This window comes from Labeo rohita, chromosome 1 (assembly GCF_022985175.1).
Source record: "Labeo rohita strain BAU-BD-2019 chromosome 1, IGBB_LRoh.1.0, whole genome shotgun sequence".
NCBI classification, from domain to species: Eukaryota; Metazoa; Chordata; class Actinopteri; order Cypriniformes; family Cyprinidae; genus Labeo; species Labeo rohita.
Window position 1 is genome coordinate 44,826,375 of NC_066869.1, and position 18,635 is coordinate 44,845,009.

General features: G+C 34.4%; 1 protein-coding gene across 1 annotated transcript in view; it reads left to right on the plus strand.

Annotated features, from left to right (window-relative positions):
* The window catches only part of klf7a (Kruppel-like factor 7a), a 46,717-nt gene extending 38,260 nt beyond the window's left edge, over positions 1-8,457 (plus strand). Inside the window, exons 3-4 of the mRNA XM_051118030.1 lie at positions 106-229; positions 5,484-8,457. Coding sequence (XP_050973987.1) covers positions 106-229; positions 5,484-5,535 — 176 coding nt within the window. The 3' untranslated portion in view covers positions 5,536-8,457. The remainder of the gene's footprint in view (positions 1-105; positions 230-5,483) is intronic.
* Positions 8,458-18,635: the final 10,178 nt, after the last annotated feature.

Below are 18,635 nucleotides of genomic sequence, written 5' to 3' on the forward strand. Positions count from 1 at the left end.
TGGACCGAGTCGCTGATTTCAAGGCCCCACGAGGAAGAAAGTGCGGTTTTAATCAGGTGTGTGTGTGTGTGTGTGTGCGCGCGTCTGTTTGTGTGTCCGTACCAGGGGAGAAGCCGTACAAGTGCTCATGGGAAGGCTGTGAATGGCGGTTCGCGAGAAGCGACGAGTTGACGAGGCACTACCGAAAACATACCGGCGCCAAGCCGTTCAAGTGCAATCACTGCGACAGGTGAGTCAAAACACCAAATGATCACTTATGTGACGCCTGCAAATGCCACCTGACATGTTGCAGCTTAATATTATACTTCATATTATAGAAAATAATATACAGTTGAGGTCAAAAGTTTACATCCCCTTGATTCTTAATACTGTGTTGTTACCTGAATCATTCACAGCTGTCCTTTTTTGGACAGAGAGGGCGACTCATATGCAACTATTAGAGAAGGTTCAAACACTCAATGATGCTCCTGAAGGAAACATGATGCATTAAGGGCCAGGGGGTGAAAACTTTTGAAAATAATGAAGATATGTACATTTTTCTTATTTTGCCTAAATATCATATTTTTTTTCATTTAGTACTGCCCGTCAAACACTACTGAAGATACTTACATGTTTCCCAGAAGACAAAATAAGTTAAATTTACCCTGATCTTCAAATTCAAAAAGTTTTCACCCCCCGGCTCTTAATGCATCATTTTTCCTTCTGGAGCATCAGTGAGTGTTTGAACCTTCTGTTATAGTTGCATATGAGTCCCTCAGTTGTCCTCGGTGTGAAAAGATGGATCTCAAATTTATACAGTCATTGTTGGAAAGGGTTCAAATACACAAAAATGCTGAAAAAACAAAAAAAATTGTGGGACCTGAAGAATTTTTCTGTCCCTGTTTAGGACAACTATAACAGCTGTGGATCATTCAAGTAACAACAGTATTAAGAATCAAGTGTATGTAAACTTTTGAACAGTCATTTTTATTTCTCTTATGGACTATATGTAAACAACTTTTATGTTAAATATCTTATTCAGGTCTGTACCGTAATAAAATAACATGCATTTTGCATGATTTCTCTTATTTTGGTAAAATAATTTACATTTTGCAGATTCTGCAAGGCGGAGCATCTTAAGTATATATATATACACTTTTTTTTTTTTTTTTTTTTTTTTTTTTTGAAGAAATGCTGCTTTGTAATACTGTAATTTTAATAATAAAAACAAATCAGCCTCATTTAGCTCTCACTGAGCCTCGTTAAGTTCTAGCACCTTGTAGGGATTTTGGGACTTCATGGTCAGCAATTTCTGTAACCTGATTTATATCTTAAACATTATTTTTAATGGCGAAATCTAACACAGGTGCCCTGGGTCTAAAAATGTGATGAATAGTCTGAAATCTTTTCATTTTCAAATCTCTATCTAATATGGTCCACCTGTCACCTGTGCCGCTAGATGTAGCTTAATGATTTAAAACATCTGCTGTTCAGACAATGGTTTCTCTGTATTCGCCAGATCTCGTAAATAAGTTTCAGATTGAGCGTGGTGAGTGACAACTAGAGTCATCTGCTGCATTTCTTCCCCAATTACATTTACTCACATTAGTTGGGGAAACTAAAATGTCCTATAATTTTTTCTTTTTTCCTTATGTTGCACTGAGAGGTCGAATTCATTCTAGTTAATCAGTTTGTTTGGACAGTCAAGTACAACAAGATAACACAAAACAAACTTGTTCAAAGAAAGAGTCACTAATTTATTTGATTCTTAGCACTGTATTGTACTATATATACACTACTGTGCAAAAGTCTCAGGCCAGTATTTTCACCAACAGTTTATTTATTTATTTATTTTTATTTTTTGCTACATTGCTACATTTCTTCTGGATTTAATCCGGCTCAGTTTTTTTTTTATTCTTCATGTCATTCCAGACAGGCTGGATGCTCCAAAAGCCAAAAATCTCACTATATTATTACAATTAATGCCAAAAGAAATGTTTGGAAACATTACAGCAAAAAATAGAAATAACTGGATTAAAGTCTTTGTTTTGTTGATGAAAATACCAGTGACCTCAGACTTTTGTACAGTAGTGTGTGTGTCTTAATACACTGCCATTCAAAAGTGTGGGATCAGTAAGATTTTTAATGTTTTTTTTTTTTTTTAAAGTCTTTTTTGCTGCATTTATTTGATTAAAAATACATAAAAAACAGTAATCTTGTGAAATATTATTGCAATTTAAAACAGTGTTTTTCTATTTTAATATACGTTAAAATAAAATTTATTTCTGTGATGCAAAGCTGAATTTTATCATTACTCCAGTCTTCAGTGTCACATGACCCTTCAGAAGTCATTCTAATATAATGATTTATTATCAATGTTTTTTTTTTTTTGGAATCTGTGATACTTTTTCAGGATTACTTCATGAATAAAACGTTAAAAAGAACTATCAAAAAGTGATAGTAAATACTTACATTGTTAGAAAATTCTATTTTGTATAAATGCTCCTCTTTTTAACTTCATCAAAGAATCGAGAAAAAGTATCAAAGGTTGCAAAAAAATATGAAGCAGCACAACTGCTTCCAACATTTATGATAAGTCAGCAAATTAGAATGATTTCTGAAGAATTGTGTGACACTGAAGACTGGAGTAATGATGCATCATAGCTTTGCATCATAGAAATATATTTTAAAGTATATTCAAATAGAAAACCACTATTTTAAACTCCAATAATATTTCATAATATACCCATTTTTCTGTATTTTTTTCTCTTTTTTTTTCTGTATCAAATTCTTCGGCATCGCCTCTTCTCTCAGATCGAGATCGTCACTCACGAGAACAAGCAACAGTTTGGCTCAGATTTTAGGCTTTTGTCAGAAAATTGGGCCTAAAATTGCATAGTGTTTACCTGAAGACATCTCAACCAGTTGCTTTTTCGGATATTGTTAGCTTAGTTCCAGCAATAACAGTTCTGTCTTAGACATTACTAAACCAAAAGATTCAGGATACTCCACACAAAAGCTGTAATCAATGCAAATGCATGCTAGTTCGCTCTAAATGTTCCAACATACTTTACTTGGAAGTACTTTTATTTCATAAAACATAAACATCATAAAATATAAAAAGTATGCATTTCCATTTGGGTACAAAGCTAAGCACGTAGATCTGAGCTTTCTTTCAGAACATTTTCAATTTGGGCGCAGTGCCTGTGAGACAGTTGCCTCCTGGTATTGACCAAGAGCTTCCACCTCTGAAGTGAATCTTAACTCGTCTTCGCTTTGATGTATAAATAGGTCCTTCATGCTTGTTAGACTTGCGTATCTCACTTTGAGCTCAGCTCCGCCCTCTCTTGTCATCCTGGCTGCTCGTACACCTTGGGGAATCCATTCTGCCGTTGTCAAGGGAGCCCCGGATTACCATTACAATGATGGAGTTGACGGGAACAGCGGAGAGCAGCGTGCGGAGGGGCTCCCCGTCTCGTCTGAACAGTAAATACAGTAGACCGAGACGCTAGACCTGTAGCCGTGGCCCTCAGGCCCAGTCTTAATCCGGCCCGACCGTGTCCGGACCCCCTGTCAGGACGGCGGGGTGGGGGTGTGGAAGAGGGTGGAGGTACACCAGCTGGTTTGGTGCCTCCTGGCAGTGGCTTGATCTGCCATCTGTCCGACCCTGCCAAAAACACACCCCTTGATTTCCCAATTCGTGTTCCTCCCCTTCCCGTTCCAGGACAGGTGAGACTTAGCATGGAAGCATATGTCTTAGGGATGGGTCAAGATGCTCCAACAATCAATAGGTTTATCTAGACCTTTACTCTCTCTTTTTTTAGTTTTAAGACAATTTTAGTAAAAGTAATAATAATAATATATTATTATTATTATTATTATTATTATTATTATTATTATTATTTAATAGTAAAAATTTATATTTCATAGTCCTGGGCTACGATTAATCACGATTAATCGCATCCAAAATAAGTTTTTGTGTACATAATATGTGTGTGTACTGTGCATATTTATATATATGTATATGTATATATTAAGTATACACATACAGTATATATTTTAAAAAAATATTATATATATTATATTATATATAATATAAAAATAATATATATTATATATTTCTTAAATATATATACATGCATACGTGTATATATATATATATATATATATATATATATATATATATACACACATAATAAATACACACAGTACACACACATATAATATGTACACACAACTTTTATTTTTAATGCGATTAATCGTGATAAATCGTTGCCCAGCACTATTATTTATTATAAATAACTGTAGGCAATAATTATTTTATTTTTTATTTTTATTTTATTTCCTTCAGAAAATTTATAATTAGTTATTTATACGCCATTCCTCATACCTATTACATGCATGATTACTAAATAAATTTCTAATTATTCACAAGAATATAAAATTAAACAGTTATTATTTTTATTTATTTATGTATTACTTATTTTTATATTATGTATTTGTTCATTTTAAGAAATGTATTATTTGGACAACCACTTTTTTATATATTTCAGCACTAAAAAAAAATGTTTAAAAAAATTGTAAGAAGTTATGGCAACACAGTTAATGGCAAGTTATGTTCCCTCAATAAATTCATAATTTGCTGCTTATTGGTAGTAAGTAACCTTTTTTACTATCTGTAAACAGAAAATTAGGAGTTAGTAGTTGTAGCAGTTATATGTGGATATTTTTTAGTGTTAAGTGATCTAGAATATGGTTATGTAGAATAAGACATTAATATATGCTTTATAAACAGCCAATATGCAGGTAATATGCATCCTAATAAGCAATTAGTCAATGGTGTATAATGTTTCCTAAATGCTACCAAAGTTATTTAAAAGATTTAAAAGGTTGAAAGCAATTATAATCAACTAAAACAAGTTCTCCTTACTGGTCCAGCCAATCCACTGTATATCTGTTGTCAGATAATACTGAGACAGCGCCAACTTAGTTCCATCCAAAGAAAGCCTGTTCACCCGACGGACATATTTGCAATGCCTATTTCGGACATCCAAGGCCAAATCATATCTACATGAATAGGGAAATCATGAAATCTTAAAAACTGCTTGCCGAGCTCACAATAAAATTGTGTATTTCATATCAGCAACTAAATCTGACACTAACTTCCCCATAAATGTTTATAACTTCCCCATAAACTTGCTCAAATAGCATTAAAAATGCTTATTTTCCAGGCTAAACCAGTCCATGCGCATGTGCAGTCATAAGATTTCTGTTGGAAACGGAGCTTCAGCGATTGGTTCTTTCACAGAAGGCGGGGCATATTCCGCCACATTGCATGTTGCAGTTTCACCAATTCACAAGTAATAGTAGTGAACTGTCTTTGTATATCTATAGTCTTTGGTGCCAATCAAAACCCATCAAACCCAACCAAATTGAATAATGTTGGAACATCCAGATTTCAGGTCGCACAGGTTTCCTAATCAGTATTTTTTCTTCTCTCTCAGGTGTTTCTCTCGATCCGATCACTTGGCACTGCACATGAAGAGGCACATCTGAGGAGGAGGAGGTGGCAAAATGGCGAGGTGGAGGAAGAGACGGAAGGTAGAGGGAGAGAAGGAGAGGGATTATGGGAAGGAGCCGGATACCACTCAGGCCGTTCGCTCATCCCACCAGAAAGAGAGGCCCCCCGTAGGGGAACCAATCAGCACGGGCTGAACTTAGACCAGGTCTTGAGGTTTGGTCAGCCACATCTGACCATGAGGACGTAAATTCGGAGGTCTACGGATCTGAGAAGGTGGTACGACAACTTATGTCACTTAAAGACAATGTGCTTCAGTAGGTATTTGCCTATTTGCCTGACTCAATTTAGTTACTACTATTGCGTTACAATTTAAAGCTTTCGTCAGTTTTACATAGAGTACGTCTTACAACGATTGTCAATTACCAATGCACCTGATTTGATTTACTGCACCGCGTGGGACGCGTCCCGAATGCATCTCCTCGAGAACCTTTGGAGAACATCGTAGCGATAGGACGCCAATCCAAAGAGATGGATTTTTTGTTGTTGTTTCTTTCCCATTCTGAGCAAGGATTATCTTTCTGCTTTGATCCCGCCAATCCACAGCCAAGATCTAAAGTGGAACGTCATCCATCGAAGGCGAAGTGGAATCACCCATCGCTCAAATGTGAATCTGATTGGGGGCAGTGGAGGAAACGCTCTTACCTTCTTCGTTCTCTCTTTCACGCCCCTCCCTGCCAACCAACCGCTGCGCAGCGACACTTTCAGACTTTTTATAAAGTAAAAAAAAAATAAGGAAGAGATCTTTTTGAATGATGACTGTGTTATATAATTCAGAAGACTTCTTTTTGGCTTTTCTCCTGTGGATGTGTACAAATTAGAAAAAGAAATAAAAAAAAAAAACGGACCAAAAAAAACTGCCATATGCACAAGAGTGAAGAGTAGTGGATTCTACACTGGCACAGAACGCATCTGGAGTGGACTTCTATTTCTAATGAAAGCAAACTTTTAGTGGCGAAAAAAAAAAGAAAAGAAAAGCAATGTTGTTGTTGCACACGTTTTGAGCATTCCTCAACATTATTTATGACCCATGAAACGTTATCCCATAAACTTGGGTTCCTTCGGGATTTCTAGGACTAGCATGAAATGAGAAAAGCACTATGGTTTTATCTGCGGACTTCACAACAGAATAATGACTTCCATCATTCAAGGCAGAGATTTGCAATCACAACGTTTAGATTTTGTAAATGCATCACAGTAGGTCTCGAAAAACTGTCCGGACAGACATTTACCATCTGTTATTTTAGTTTGCACGGACGGAAGCATCATATGAAAGGTGTGCATTGTGTTTCACAAGTGACATCTACATGTTTAGACTGTGTGATGGGTTTTTTTTCTACACACTGCATATCTGCCTTGTGTTCCTGGTAAAAACGGCTGTACAGTGTGAAAATTGTATAGTAAAAGTGAGGTTTAAATTACAACGTACAATCAAGTGTGGGATGGAAAGTGTTCCTGAATGTAAGCTTGTTTGATTGTGGACGGCCCTGCACTTATGCAATCATTCAGATCACTGAAAGGCCTGATCTGCTCAAGATCCCACTGTGGCTCATGCATGAAGATCTACACAAATGCTTGTTGGTGAAGGGATATTTCACATAAAATGAGAAATCTGTCAACGTTTACTCACCCTAACGACTTTCTTTCCTTGTTGGAATGCATTAGATGTTTAGAAGAACATCCATAGTGTTTTTTCCTACAATGAAAAATGGAAATGGAGGCTGTCAGACTCCAAAAAATGACATGGTAACACCATAAAAGTAGTTTATAATGTGACTAGTTCGAGATTTGTGTGAGATGGACCAAAACTCGTTATTCACATGTCTTACTTTCTGCAGTAGCTCTTGAATCTCATTCTCACTTCCATACTTTCAAAATGGCAACAAACAATTATTAGATATGGAAAAGCATCAGCTTTAGGACTTCAAAAGTATCTTCATGCATAAAGTTTGCATGAACAGAGCTATAATACTAATTTTGTGTTTCATTTATTATAAAATAAGTTGTTTGGCTTTGGACCAATATGAGGGTCAGTAAGTAAGTAGGGTTCATTTTTGCGTGAGCTATCCCTTTTTCAACAACCTGTTTCAGAGGTTTTATGCTCAAGATAGATCCCACTGTGGCTCATGCATAAAGATCTGCACAAATGCTTGTTGTAGAAGGAATAATTCACATGAAATGAGAAATCTGTCATCGTTTACTCACCCTAATGTCATAACAAACCAGTATGGCCCTCTTTTCTTGGTGGAACACAGAAGATGTTTAGAAGAATGTCCATAGTGCTCTTTCTTCTACAATGAAAAATGGAAATGGAGGCTGTCAAACTCCAAACATGGCATGGAGGCACCATAAAAATAGTCTTTAATTTGACTGTATTTCAAGACTTGTGTGAAACAGACCAAAATTTAGCTCATTTTTCACAAGTCTTACTTTCTGCAGTAGCTCTTGAATCTCATTCTCACTTCCATACTTTCAACAAACAATTACAAGACATGGAAAAAGCATTGGCTTTAGGACTTCAAAAGCATCTTCATGCATAATGTTTGCATGAACAGAGCTATAATACTTAAAATTTCAGATTTCATTTATTATAAAATAAGTTGTATGGCTTTGGACCAACATGAGGGTCAGCCAATTACAATTTTCATTTTTGTGTGAACTATCCCTTTTCCAACAACCTGTTATAGTGGTTTTGTGCTCAAGATAGATCCCACTGTGGCTCATGCATGACGATCTACACAAATGCTTGTTGTACAAAGAATAATTCACATGAAATGAGAAATCTGTCATCGTTTACTCACCCTAATGTCATAACAAACCAGTATGGCTTTCTTTCCTTAATGGAACGCAGAAGATGTTTAGAAGAATGTCCATAGTGCTCTTTCTCCTACAATGAAAAATGGAAATGAAGGCTGTCAAACTCCAAACATGGCATGGAGGCACCATAAAAATAATCTTTAATGTGACTGTCTTTCAAGACTTGTGGGAAACAGACCAAAATGGCAAACAAATAATTATAAGACAAGGAAAAAACAATGACTTTAGGACTTCAAAAGTATCATGCATCAAGTTTGCATGAATATAATGACATAAAAATACTGTGTAAGTCATACACACTCTTAAAATTAAAGGTTCTTTATTGGCATCAATGGTTCTATGAAGAACCTTGAACATCCACGGAACCTTTCAAATGCAGAAAAGGTTCTTTAGTGTTGACAAATGTTCTTTAGATTTTTAAAATGTTCTTTAAAACAGTTCTTTTAGAAACTGTTCACTGAAAGGTTCATTCATGGCATCACTGCAAAAACAGTTTTGGAACCTTTATTTTAAGAGTGGACCAACATGAGGGTCAGTAAATGACAATTTTCATTTTTGAGTGAACTATCTCTTTTCCTACAACCTGTTATAGCGGTTTTGTGCGTGTTGTGGTGTAAACCACATTTGTATGATTGAATTCTGAATCCCAGATCTGAAGATGTATAAAATGAGCACAAAAACCTAGATTTGATTTATTTTTAACCACTGTATACTGTATATAAACATCAAGATGCTGATTCAAAGACTTCTAAACCCCTGAGATAAATTCATAAACAGAATCAAAATGTAATTTTAGACAACATTTGCATTTTGCATTTTTTTGTTCCATATCATGACCATTATTAACCGTATCTCCAGATTAAAAAAAAAACACCATCTGGTTCACATCACCCAAAAACAGGTGATGGACAAGGATATTCATGTCTTGTTCAAGCCGTCTGTCAGTTTCTCGTCCTTCTCACTCACTTGTCTAACACGGACCAACGGGAGGTCCGTCTGACAGAATGGCAGTATGGGTAATGAGAAAGGAATTGGGCTCTCCCGGCAGCGGCCAGCGCTGGTCGCCCCCTCAATGGGGCGGAACGGAGTAGGACCACACTGGGGGTCGCACGCCACACTTATGCTGACCGGGAGATCTTATCGCAACCGCCCGACACAGTCAATTTCACCGTGTAGCCGGGTGTCAACTTACCTCCCTCCCTGGCCACATTAGCTCCATGAAAAATAACAAAGACACAAGGTCACCGGAATCCAGAGCAGAGCCGCGCGCATCCGATGTCCTCAAGAGACCATCGCACGGGCCGCTTCTCCAGCTAAAATCTAGTGTATGAAATGTGCTTTTCATAGAGGATTTAAGACTGCAACCTGAAATGTTACAATTTATACATTTGTAGTTGAGAAAACATGATCGTGGGCTATGCATACTAGGACGTAAAGCATTTTGTCCCACATTTTTGGGCAACACAATCCATCCTCTCAAATACTCAAGATCAATCCTGTTGATCATGTATGCAAGATCATTTCAAAGATTTGAAATAGATGCAAATAATAGCATCAGGTGTTTATTTTAGGGTCTGTGGTGAGAAAGATAAAACGCATACACTATCTGTCAAAAGTTTTTAAACAATAAGCCTCTTCTGCTCACCAAGCCTGCATTTATTTGATCCAAAGTACAACAAAATATTGAAATATTTTTACTATGTAAAATAACTGTTTTCTATTTGAATATATTTTAAAATGTAATTTATTCCTGTGATCAAAACTAAATTTTCAGCATCATTACTCCAGTCTTTAGTGTCACATGATTCTTCGGAAATAACTCTAATATGCTGATTTGCTGTTCAAGGAACATTTTTATTATTATTATTATTATTATTATCAATATTTAAAACAGTTGAGATTCACTGATGAATAGAAAGATCCAAAGATCAGATCAAGCATTTACATTGTAACAAAAAAATTATATTTCAGATAAATGCTGTTCTCCTGAACTTTCTATTCATCAAAGAAACCTGAAAAAATAGAAAGAAACTTGAAATAATAATAATAAAATGTTTTTGAGCAGAAAATCAGAATATTAGATTGATTTCTGAAGGATCATGTGACTGGAGTAATGATGCTAAAAATTCAGCTTTGAAATCTTAGGAATAAATTACATTTAAAAATTATTCAAATAGAAAATTATTTTAAATAGTAAAAAATATTTCAAAAATTTCACTGTTTTTGCTGTACTTTCAATCAAATAAATGCAGGCTTGGTAAGCAAATGAAAACAAAAACATTAAAAATCTTACTGTTCAAAAACTTTTGATACTGTATGAGAAATAATAAATATTATCACAGAACCTGTCAAAAACATGTTTCATATTTCACCTCAAATACCAAAAGAAATAATATTTGGATTAAGTAAGACTTTTTGTCTGCATTGTGACATTATTACCCAATTCTCATTTCACATTTAAATTTAAATATTTAATATATTTATTAAATAATATAAAATACTACATATGTCAGTTTGTTCATGAGAAGTTGGGGTTAAAATGTGCATTGTCACAATGCAAAATAGTCATAATAGTCTTCTTATTAGGCTTAACAGGCAGTTGTGGGTGAAATACGACCTAGGCATTTCTCGTCAGGTTTTTTGAGGATTCACAATGTACCTGAATGCTCAAGGGAGAAACAGTGTTCACATTACAAGTCTTGTGCTAAAATTCTCATTGAGCTTGTCAACTTATTGCATTCTATGGCTCATGATGTATGATGTTCACTAGTAGTTTTTCCTTGTGGACTTTTGATCATTTGTTCACTTTAAGTGCACCTTTTTCCTAAACTCCTTTTTTAACATCCTCCAGCCGGACCAATTAGGGATGTTACCTTGGCAAAAACTAGCTAATGAGTTTGTCTTAATGGTCCGGAGAAACCCCACAGAGAAGCTCGTTGTCTGCTTTTTAGGGCTTGTTTTATGTGCACTGTCTTTAGTTTCTCTCAAGTGTGTATAAACCTTGTATGTTACCCACTTAAACAGCTTTTAAATCGCACAGACGACTAACTGACCTTTTTGCTGTGGGACAATGCAATTATTTGTAATTACCGATGCACACTTGCAGGTACGTTTTTACATTCGACGATGTACAATTTCCATCCTGAGGATCTGGCATGAGCTGAGACACTACTAAACATGCAGGGAACACTAAATTAGGAGTCTGAATGCATTTCATATCTCGTGATGCTATGATTAGTCCGTTTTAGAGGTCTGTACGCTGTTTTTGGATTGACGCATTAGTCTGTACGTTCACGTTAGCAGCTGGTCTCCGTTCGCTCACTAGACATCTGAAGCATTGTTTTCTTTGTATCCTTCTATTGCTCAAAACGCTGTGCTAAAAGCTTTCCAATGGATGGTTTGAAGCTGATAAACAGAGTGATTTCCAATGTTCGTTGCACTCGTAGCGTAGTTTTCCGGTTAAAGGCTTTTTTCCCCCACACTTCCCGCTGTAAATTAAATCTGTTCCGATTCCTCTGCTTTTCGCGGGCATTTCACGCTTTCCACTTTGCTCCTATATTTATGCCGTTTTTTATTTTGATTTTTTGTTTTATTTGCTGTAAAAAGTGTTCGCATATATTATTTGTATTATATGATGTTAGTATGACAATGTTCTTTATTAAGGAAAAAGGAAAAGAGTTTATTTTTGTTACTGGTTTGTTTCATAATTCTTTTTTAAATTGGTATTGTAATATATCTATGCAAGAACTGTTAAGTGAAGCATTTTTATTTAAGAATGTCATTATGTGTAATAAATGGTAGAATCTTACTGACATTGTAGTCTCCTTGTTATTTTTTTAATGCTTTTTAGATGTCCTGTCTTAGAAATATTCTACAGAACACCCAAAGTCCATTTCATAAAAGAATGTGCGGTACTAATAATGGAATTTCTATCATCATTTGGAACCAAAAATAATAAATTATTCAAAAAAGGAATTTCTGAGTAAAAAATGTTTTCAAATAAACCAATTTCAATGGGTTATAAAATTTTGAGGTTGATTTCTGTTTCATATGAGGTAAGCAAACTCTGAATCCACATCCACAAAATAAAAGTTTGAGTTTGCCTAATATATGTGTGTGTGCTGTAAATATGTATATTTAAATACACACAAATTAATTTATATATTTAAGAGTAATATGTTATGTACCAAATATTTTTATTTATATATAATATAAATTATATAAATATTATAATAAATACATATACTTAAATATATGCATGAATAAAAATTTCTTAAATATATGCATGAATGTGTTTGCATTTATATATACATAATAATTACACACAGTATACACACATATATTAGGCAAAATCAAACCTTTATTTTGTATGCAATTAATTGCGATTAATCGTTTCATAGCCCTAATTTAAATATTGTCATTTAAATAATGAACCAAAAAAAATATAATTAAAATCATTAGCAAAATAAATTCCCAAAAACTGTTTCTAAGCCTTTTTTCTTCAATGTATTTTAGTGTATAACTTTTTTATTTAATACATTAATCCACAATATTAAAGCAATAATGTAAAAATATAAAAAAGGAGGGGGAAAATTGTATAAAATATATCAACTTCATCAAGTCTCCAAATTCGCAACACAGTAAGTGAATTTATATATATATATATATATATATGTATGTACATACCATATATATTTTTATAATATTATATATATATATATATATATATTACAACATTTTAGAATTAAATAATTTATAGAATTTATAGAATATCTATATTTTCCTAGTCATTATAATTTATTTATTTATTGGTCGGATTCAGTTTAGAATAAGCTCTGAATCCACATCCACAGTTTGGAGTTATATATAAATATTATAAATAATTACCCCAAAAATTAATAATTGAAATAATTTGCAAAATAAATTCCCAGATTGCTGTGTATTTTTATTATTTATTTTTTGCTGTGCAACTATATATATATATATATGCATAGTCAATTTAATATAAATTAATTTATGTTTTTTTTTCTTCATTCATTCATTAATTTACTTTATTCCATTTTTATTATTCATTTCTATTTTTTTGATTCTGTTTCAAATAAGCAAACACTGAATCCATATCCACAATTCACAGTATATTTATAAAATTCATAAAATATCTATATATAATATCTATATTTATAGAATTTATAGAATATCTATTTATAGAATATATTTTCCTAGTCATTATTTATTTATTTATGGGTTGGAAACTCTGAATCCACATACACAATTCAGCGTTATATATAATATAAATTATATAATATGAATAATTAACCAAACAAATTGCATTGAAATCATTTGCAAAATATTTGCAAAATAAATTTTTTCAGTGTATGTTAGTGTACAACTTGTTGCAGCACAACACAGTAATCTCTCTCTCTATGGTTATTATAAAATTTTAGTATTACATTTATAGAATATCTATATTTGCGTAGTAAATTTTACATCAATTAATTTATATATTTTCATTACTCATTTTTATTTTTGAATTCTGTTTCAAATCAGCAAACACTGAATCTACATCCACTAGGATGAACAGAATGTTGGGGGGTTAAAACAACATTCATCATTTGCAAAATAATTTCCCCGATTACCGTGCATCAGCAGAGAGAGAGAAAAGCAAAAAATCTTGCGAGTTACTTGCGCAGTCTCTTACACTTAATAAACTAATGGCTTCCTTGTAGCTATTTGATTCTTAATTACAACCCGAAGATGCTCATGAATATATGTATGCGTCTTTCTCTCTGTCTCTCCATCTACGCCTCTTTATCTCTCTCTCTCTGTCTCCATCTTTCTCTGCCACCGTAGTGCAGAGTCTGTCTCCATCCCTCTCTCGCTGCATTTTCCCTCGCTCACTGTGTTGCAAATTTGGAGCGTTGATAACCAAGTTGATGATTTCTCTTCCATTTATTAAGCCTTTGCCCGTGACAAACAGATAAAAGGGTAATTCAATAACTAATGGATAATTAGGGTGCAATTACGTACAAGAAAATGGCCTTGCACAGTGTATTAATTCTGCAAATGTATTCGGTATGGGTTATTCCCAAAAGGTTCCTCATCTATAACTAATGTACATAATTGAAACGGGCACCCTCATCTTACGATTCATTCACTTGTATCTGTCTGACTTATTGCCTATCATTTTACAATTATACTGACATGATGGTTCATGTCTAGAGTGCTTTGGGGACTGGGAATCCATTTGCAATGGAGAAAAATCTCTGAATATGACGTTCCTTTCACTTACAGGGTGAAGCGCACGAAACCTGTCCAGGTCATATTTCACCCCAAAATCAAGACAAAGAGAATAATAAATGATATTTCGTTTTCTGAAATGAACACCATTACAGTATTAGTTTCATTAAGCACATTACCATAGTGCAAAACAATCTCATTCTTATTACTATAATCAATAAACTGGAAAGATCATAGAAGTGTAATATATTTTACATATTACTGTGTAAAAATTTAAATATTTAATTTTTATATTTTGTACTCACACAAAATGGTAATGAGCATTTGACAGTTTCATTATCATGACAACGATGTCGCAGTGCAACAAATCCTTCTTTATGCAAACAATGTGTTATTCTTTTTCTTTGATTTGACATTGAAATATGACATGTTTTTGTGAGATCAAAGCCAAAATACAGTATTCTGTTTGCGTCTAAAATATATGTTTATGTGTATAAAGAGCAAAATGAATAATAATCTTCTATTCTTGTTTTCAAATAGCAGCAGGTTGGATGCAAAAGATTTACTCAGCATTGCCTTGGCTTACTCAGCTCTTGGCCTCAGAACCAGGATCAGTGCATGTGTATGAATGGAAGTGCTCATTTTCTGCTTTTGGCTTGGATTCTGCCTATTTGCTTTAAACAAAGACAGTCCCGGGAGAAATATTTCCTAGAAGCAGGGGGGAGAGGGGGCTGGAGAGGATGTGTAAGGGGAGAAAATGACAGAGGAGAGCAGCTCTGGGGGCTTTACTGCCTGGAAACAGGGGGCTGGAGGGATGCGCTGATCAAAGACACTGACTGGAGAGATAATACCAGATTGTGGAGTTTGCTTTAATTGTACTCTGAAGATGTTTCCTTTTTTTAACTCATTTCTGAGTCTTGTAATGTGAATCTTACACTATGATAAGAAGATACACAAATGATTTTAAGATTTGCTGCAAAAATACACCGTTTTTAGAAGTAACAGGTAATTGTCACAAACCTGAGGTCATATTTCACCACAAAATAAAAAAATATATTTTTGCATTGTGACAATATTCCTTTAACATAAAGCAATATGATAAAAATAATAAAATGGCAAAAGTACTAAAATATAAAAAAGAAACTAATATATTTAAACTGATATATAAGGTCAAAAGTTACCATACACCTTGCAGAATTTGCAAATGTTAATTATTTTACCAAAATAAGAGGGATCATACAAAATGCCTGTTAATATTTATCTAGTACTGACTTGAAAAAGATATTTCACATAAAATATGCTTACATATAGTCCACAAGAGCAAATAATAGTTGAATTTATAAAAATGACCCGATGCAAAAGAACACAATGCATTAAGAGCCAGGGGTGAAAACTTTTGAACAGAATGAGGATGTGTACATTTTTCTTACTTGTCCTAAATATCATATTTTTTTTCATTTAGTACTGCCCTTCAAAACGCTACAGAAGATACTAACATGTTTCCCAGAAGGCAAAATAAGGTACATTTACCCTAATCTTCAAAGTCAAAAAGTTTTCACCCCCAAATCTTCATGCATCGTGATTCCTTCTGGAGCATCAGTGAGCGTTTCAACCTTCTGTAATAGCTGCATATGAGTCCCTCAGTTGTCTTCAGTGTAAAAAGATGGATCTCAAAATCATACAGTCATTGTTGAAAAGGGTTCAAATACAAGATGTACATGTCTTTCTTTATTCAGTCGAAGAAATTAAGGTTTTTAAGAAAAACATTCCAGGAATTTTCTCCATATAGTGGACTTCAATTGTGACCAGTGGGTTGAAGCTCCAAATTGCAGTTTTAATGCAGCTTCAAGGGGCTCTACAAGATCCCAGCTGAGGAATAAGGGTCTTTTCTAGCAAAACAATCTGTCATTTAAAAAAATAAATAAATAAATAAAACAATTTATATACTTTTTAACCTCAAATGCTTGTCTTGCACTAGCTCGACCTCACGCATTGCGTAGTCACGTTGGAAAAGTCATGAGTGACGTAGGTGGAAATACCAACCCAGTGTTTACAACGCAAACATGCAAAGAAAGTCAAAACGGCCTTTATAGAGAAAGGTAAATCAACGATGTTGGACAATGGAGTTTTTTGCTCTACCCTACATTTCTGAACCATAGTACAGAGACAAAGAACTAATTTTCTAATGTGATTACGTAATAGCTAGTGCAATATGGGCATTTGTGCTTAAAAAGTATATAAATGTTCTTTTTTTTTTTTTTAGAAAATGACATTGTTTTCGCTACATAAGACCCTTATTCCTCGACTGGGATCATGTAGAGCCCTTTGAAGCTGCACCTTCAAACCATTTAAGTCCACTATACAGAGAAAAAACCTAGAATGTTTTCCTCAAAACCCTTAAATTCTTTTCGACTGAAGAAAGAAAGACATAAACATCTTGGATGAGTAATTTATCAGGATTTTTTTTTTTTTAATTCTGTAAGTGAACTGATCCTTTAACAATTTTGTCTAAACAAAAGTGCAAAGGACATGCACCTTTTTCTAAGAGTCTGAATAGTAGGCTATATTTACAGTGTAGAAATGCTAATACCAAGGCAGTTTTTTCTGACTGAATGCTCACAATAGCTTGGTGATTGCTGGCCTGCTGAGAGGGGGTGGAGTTTCATAACCACTTTGATCACACATACATAAAAACATACCCATACTGACTGCATAGACTAAACACACTGCCCTTCAACCCCAAGGCCTTCTGATCCCACCGTGTGATTCAGTGCGGTCCTGCACATACATATAGAGCACCGATACCTCCCACTGTCTTCATGAACTGCTCTAGACTGTCGCTACACCCTTGATCCTGCTTTAAAATTCATCACGATCAAATGTCAGCGCAGAGACACGCACAGAGAAATACACACACATTGCCCTATATCTGCACTGACCTGTTCTCCGATTTCACATCTCATCATATCACACATATACAGTGATGGCGTAATGCTTTTCTAGCACAGAGGAAATCCGACCTCACGATGGAACAATCATCCTTGATTCTGAATCCAGCGTTACGTGTTCAGGGGACTACGACTTAAAAAAGATGGCGATAATAACTGTAAACAAGCTTAATTTAAATAAACATCGCCGTTTGGTAAGAAACTCGTCGTGAGGTGGCGGTAGTTCATCCCATTTTCCTAGTGGGAGCCGTTGGTTTCTTCACACAACAACGAACGTAGCGCGAGCCGTGATGTTCGATTTGCGACCAAATGACTCATATGAATCGTTTTTTTAGAACGAGTCAGTAACATTTCGAGATTCAAGAAACATGCAGGCTAGTTCACAACAAAGATGATAGCGGGAAGTATAAAGTTTTAATTATCGTTATAATTCTATGAAAATAAGAAAGTACACACCACAGCTATAAACTAGTCAGAATCCACTCGACTTTAAACCACTCAAGCTTTTAAAGCTACAGATTACAAAACTAACAAACAGTACGATAGCGTCCATTTGTGTTAATGTCAATATAATTACCGCTATAGTTCGCTTTATAAGTAAAGTTCTTGGTGTGAACAAGCGTTTAACCATTTAAATAAGACACAATGAATCATTCAACGCAAGTCATTTGTTGGTTATTTCTAATTCAAAGTGAACCGAATCAGACCCAAATCGTTTTGTTTATTTACAGTGTCTATTAAAAATACTAATGAATGGTAATCTTCAATAAATTACCCTGATGTGCAGCCATATTGGCGATACTCGGATGTAAACGACAGCATGGATTTACGGTTAATGTATACTGAATATGTTGTTCTGCTAATTTATGCTGTCTAAACCACAGAAAATATGTGTAGAAGCTGCTAAATCATACAGAGAAGGACTTAGTAAGCAGAAAAGGGCCCAATATGTTGACAAATTAAAATTAAAGAAACGTACAAGCAGTATTAAGATAATAGCCTAATATTTCACCTACCTGACTGGAAATGATAAGAGCAAACATGAATGTTGTCAAGATTCTTGCCCTGGAAATCCT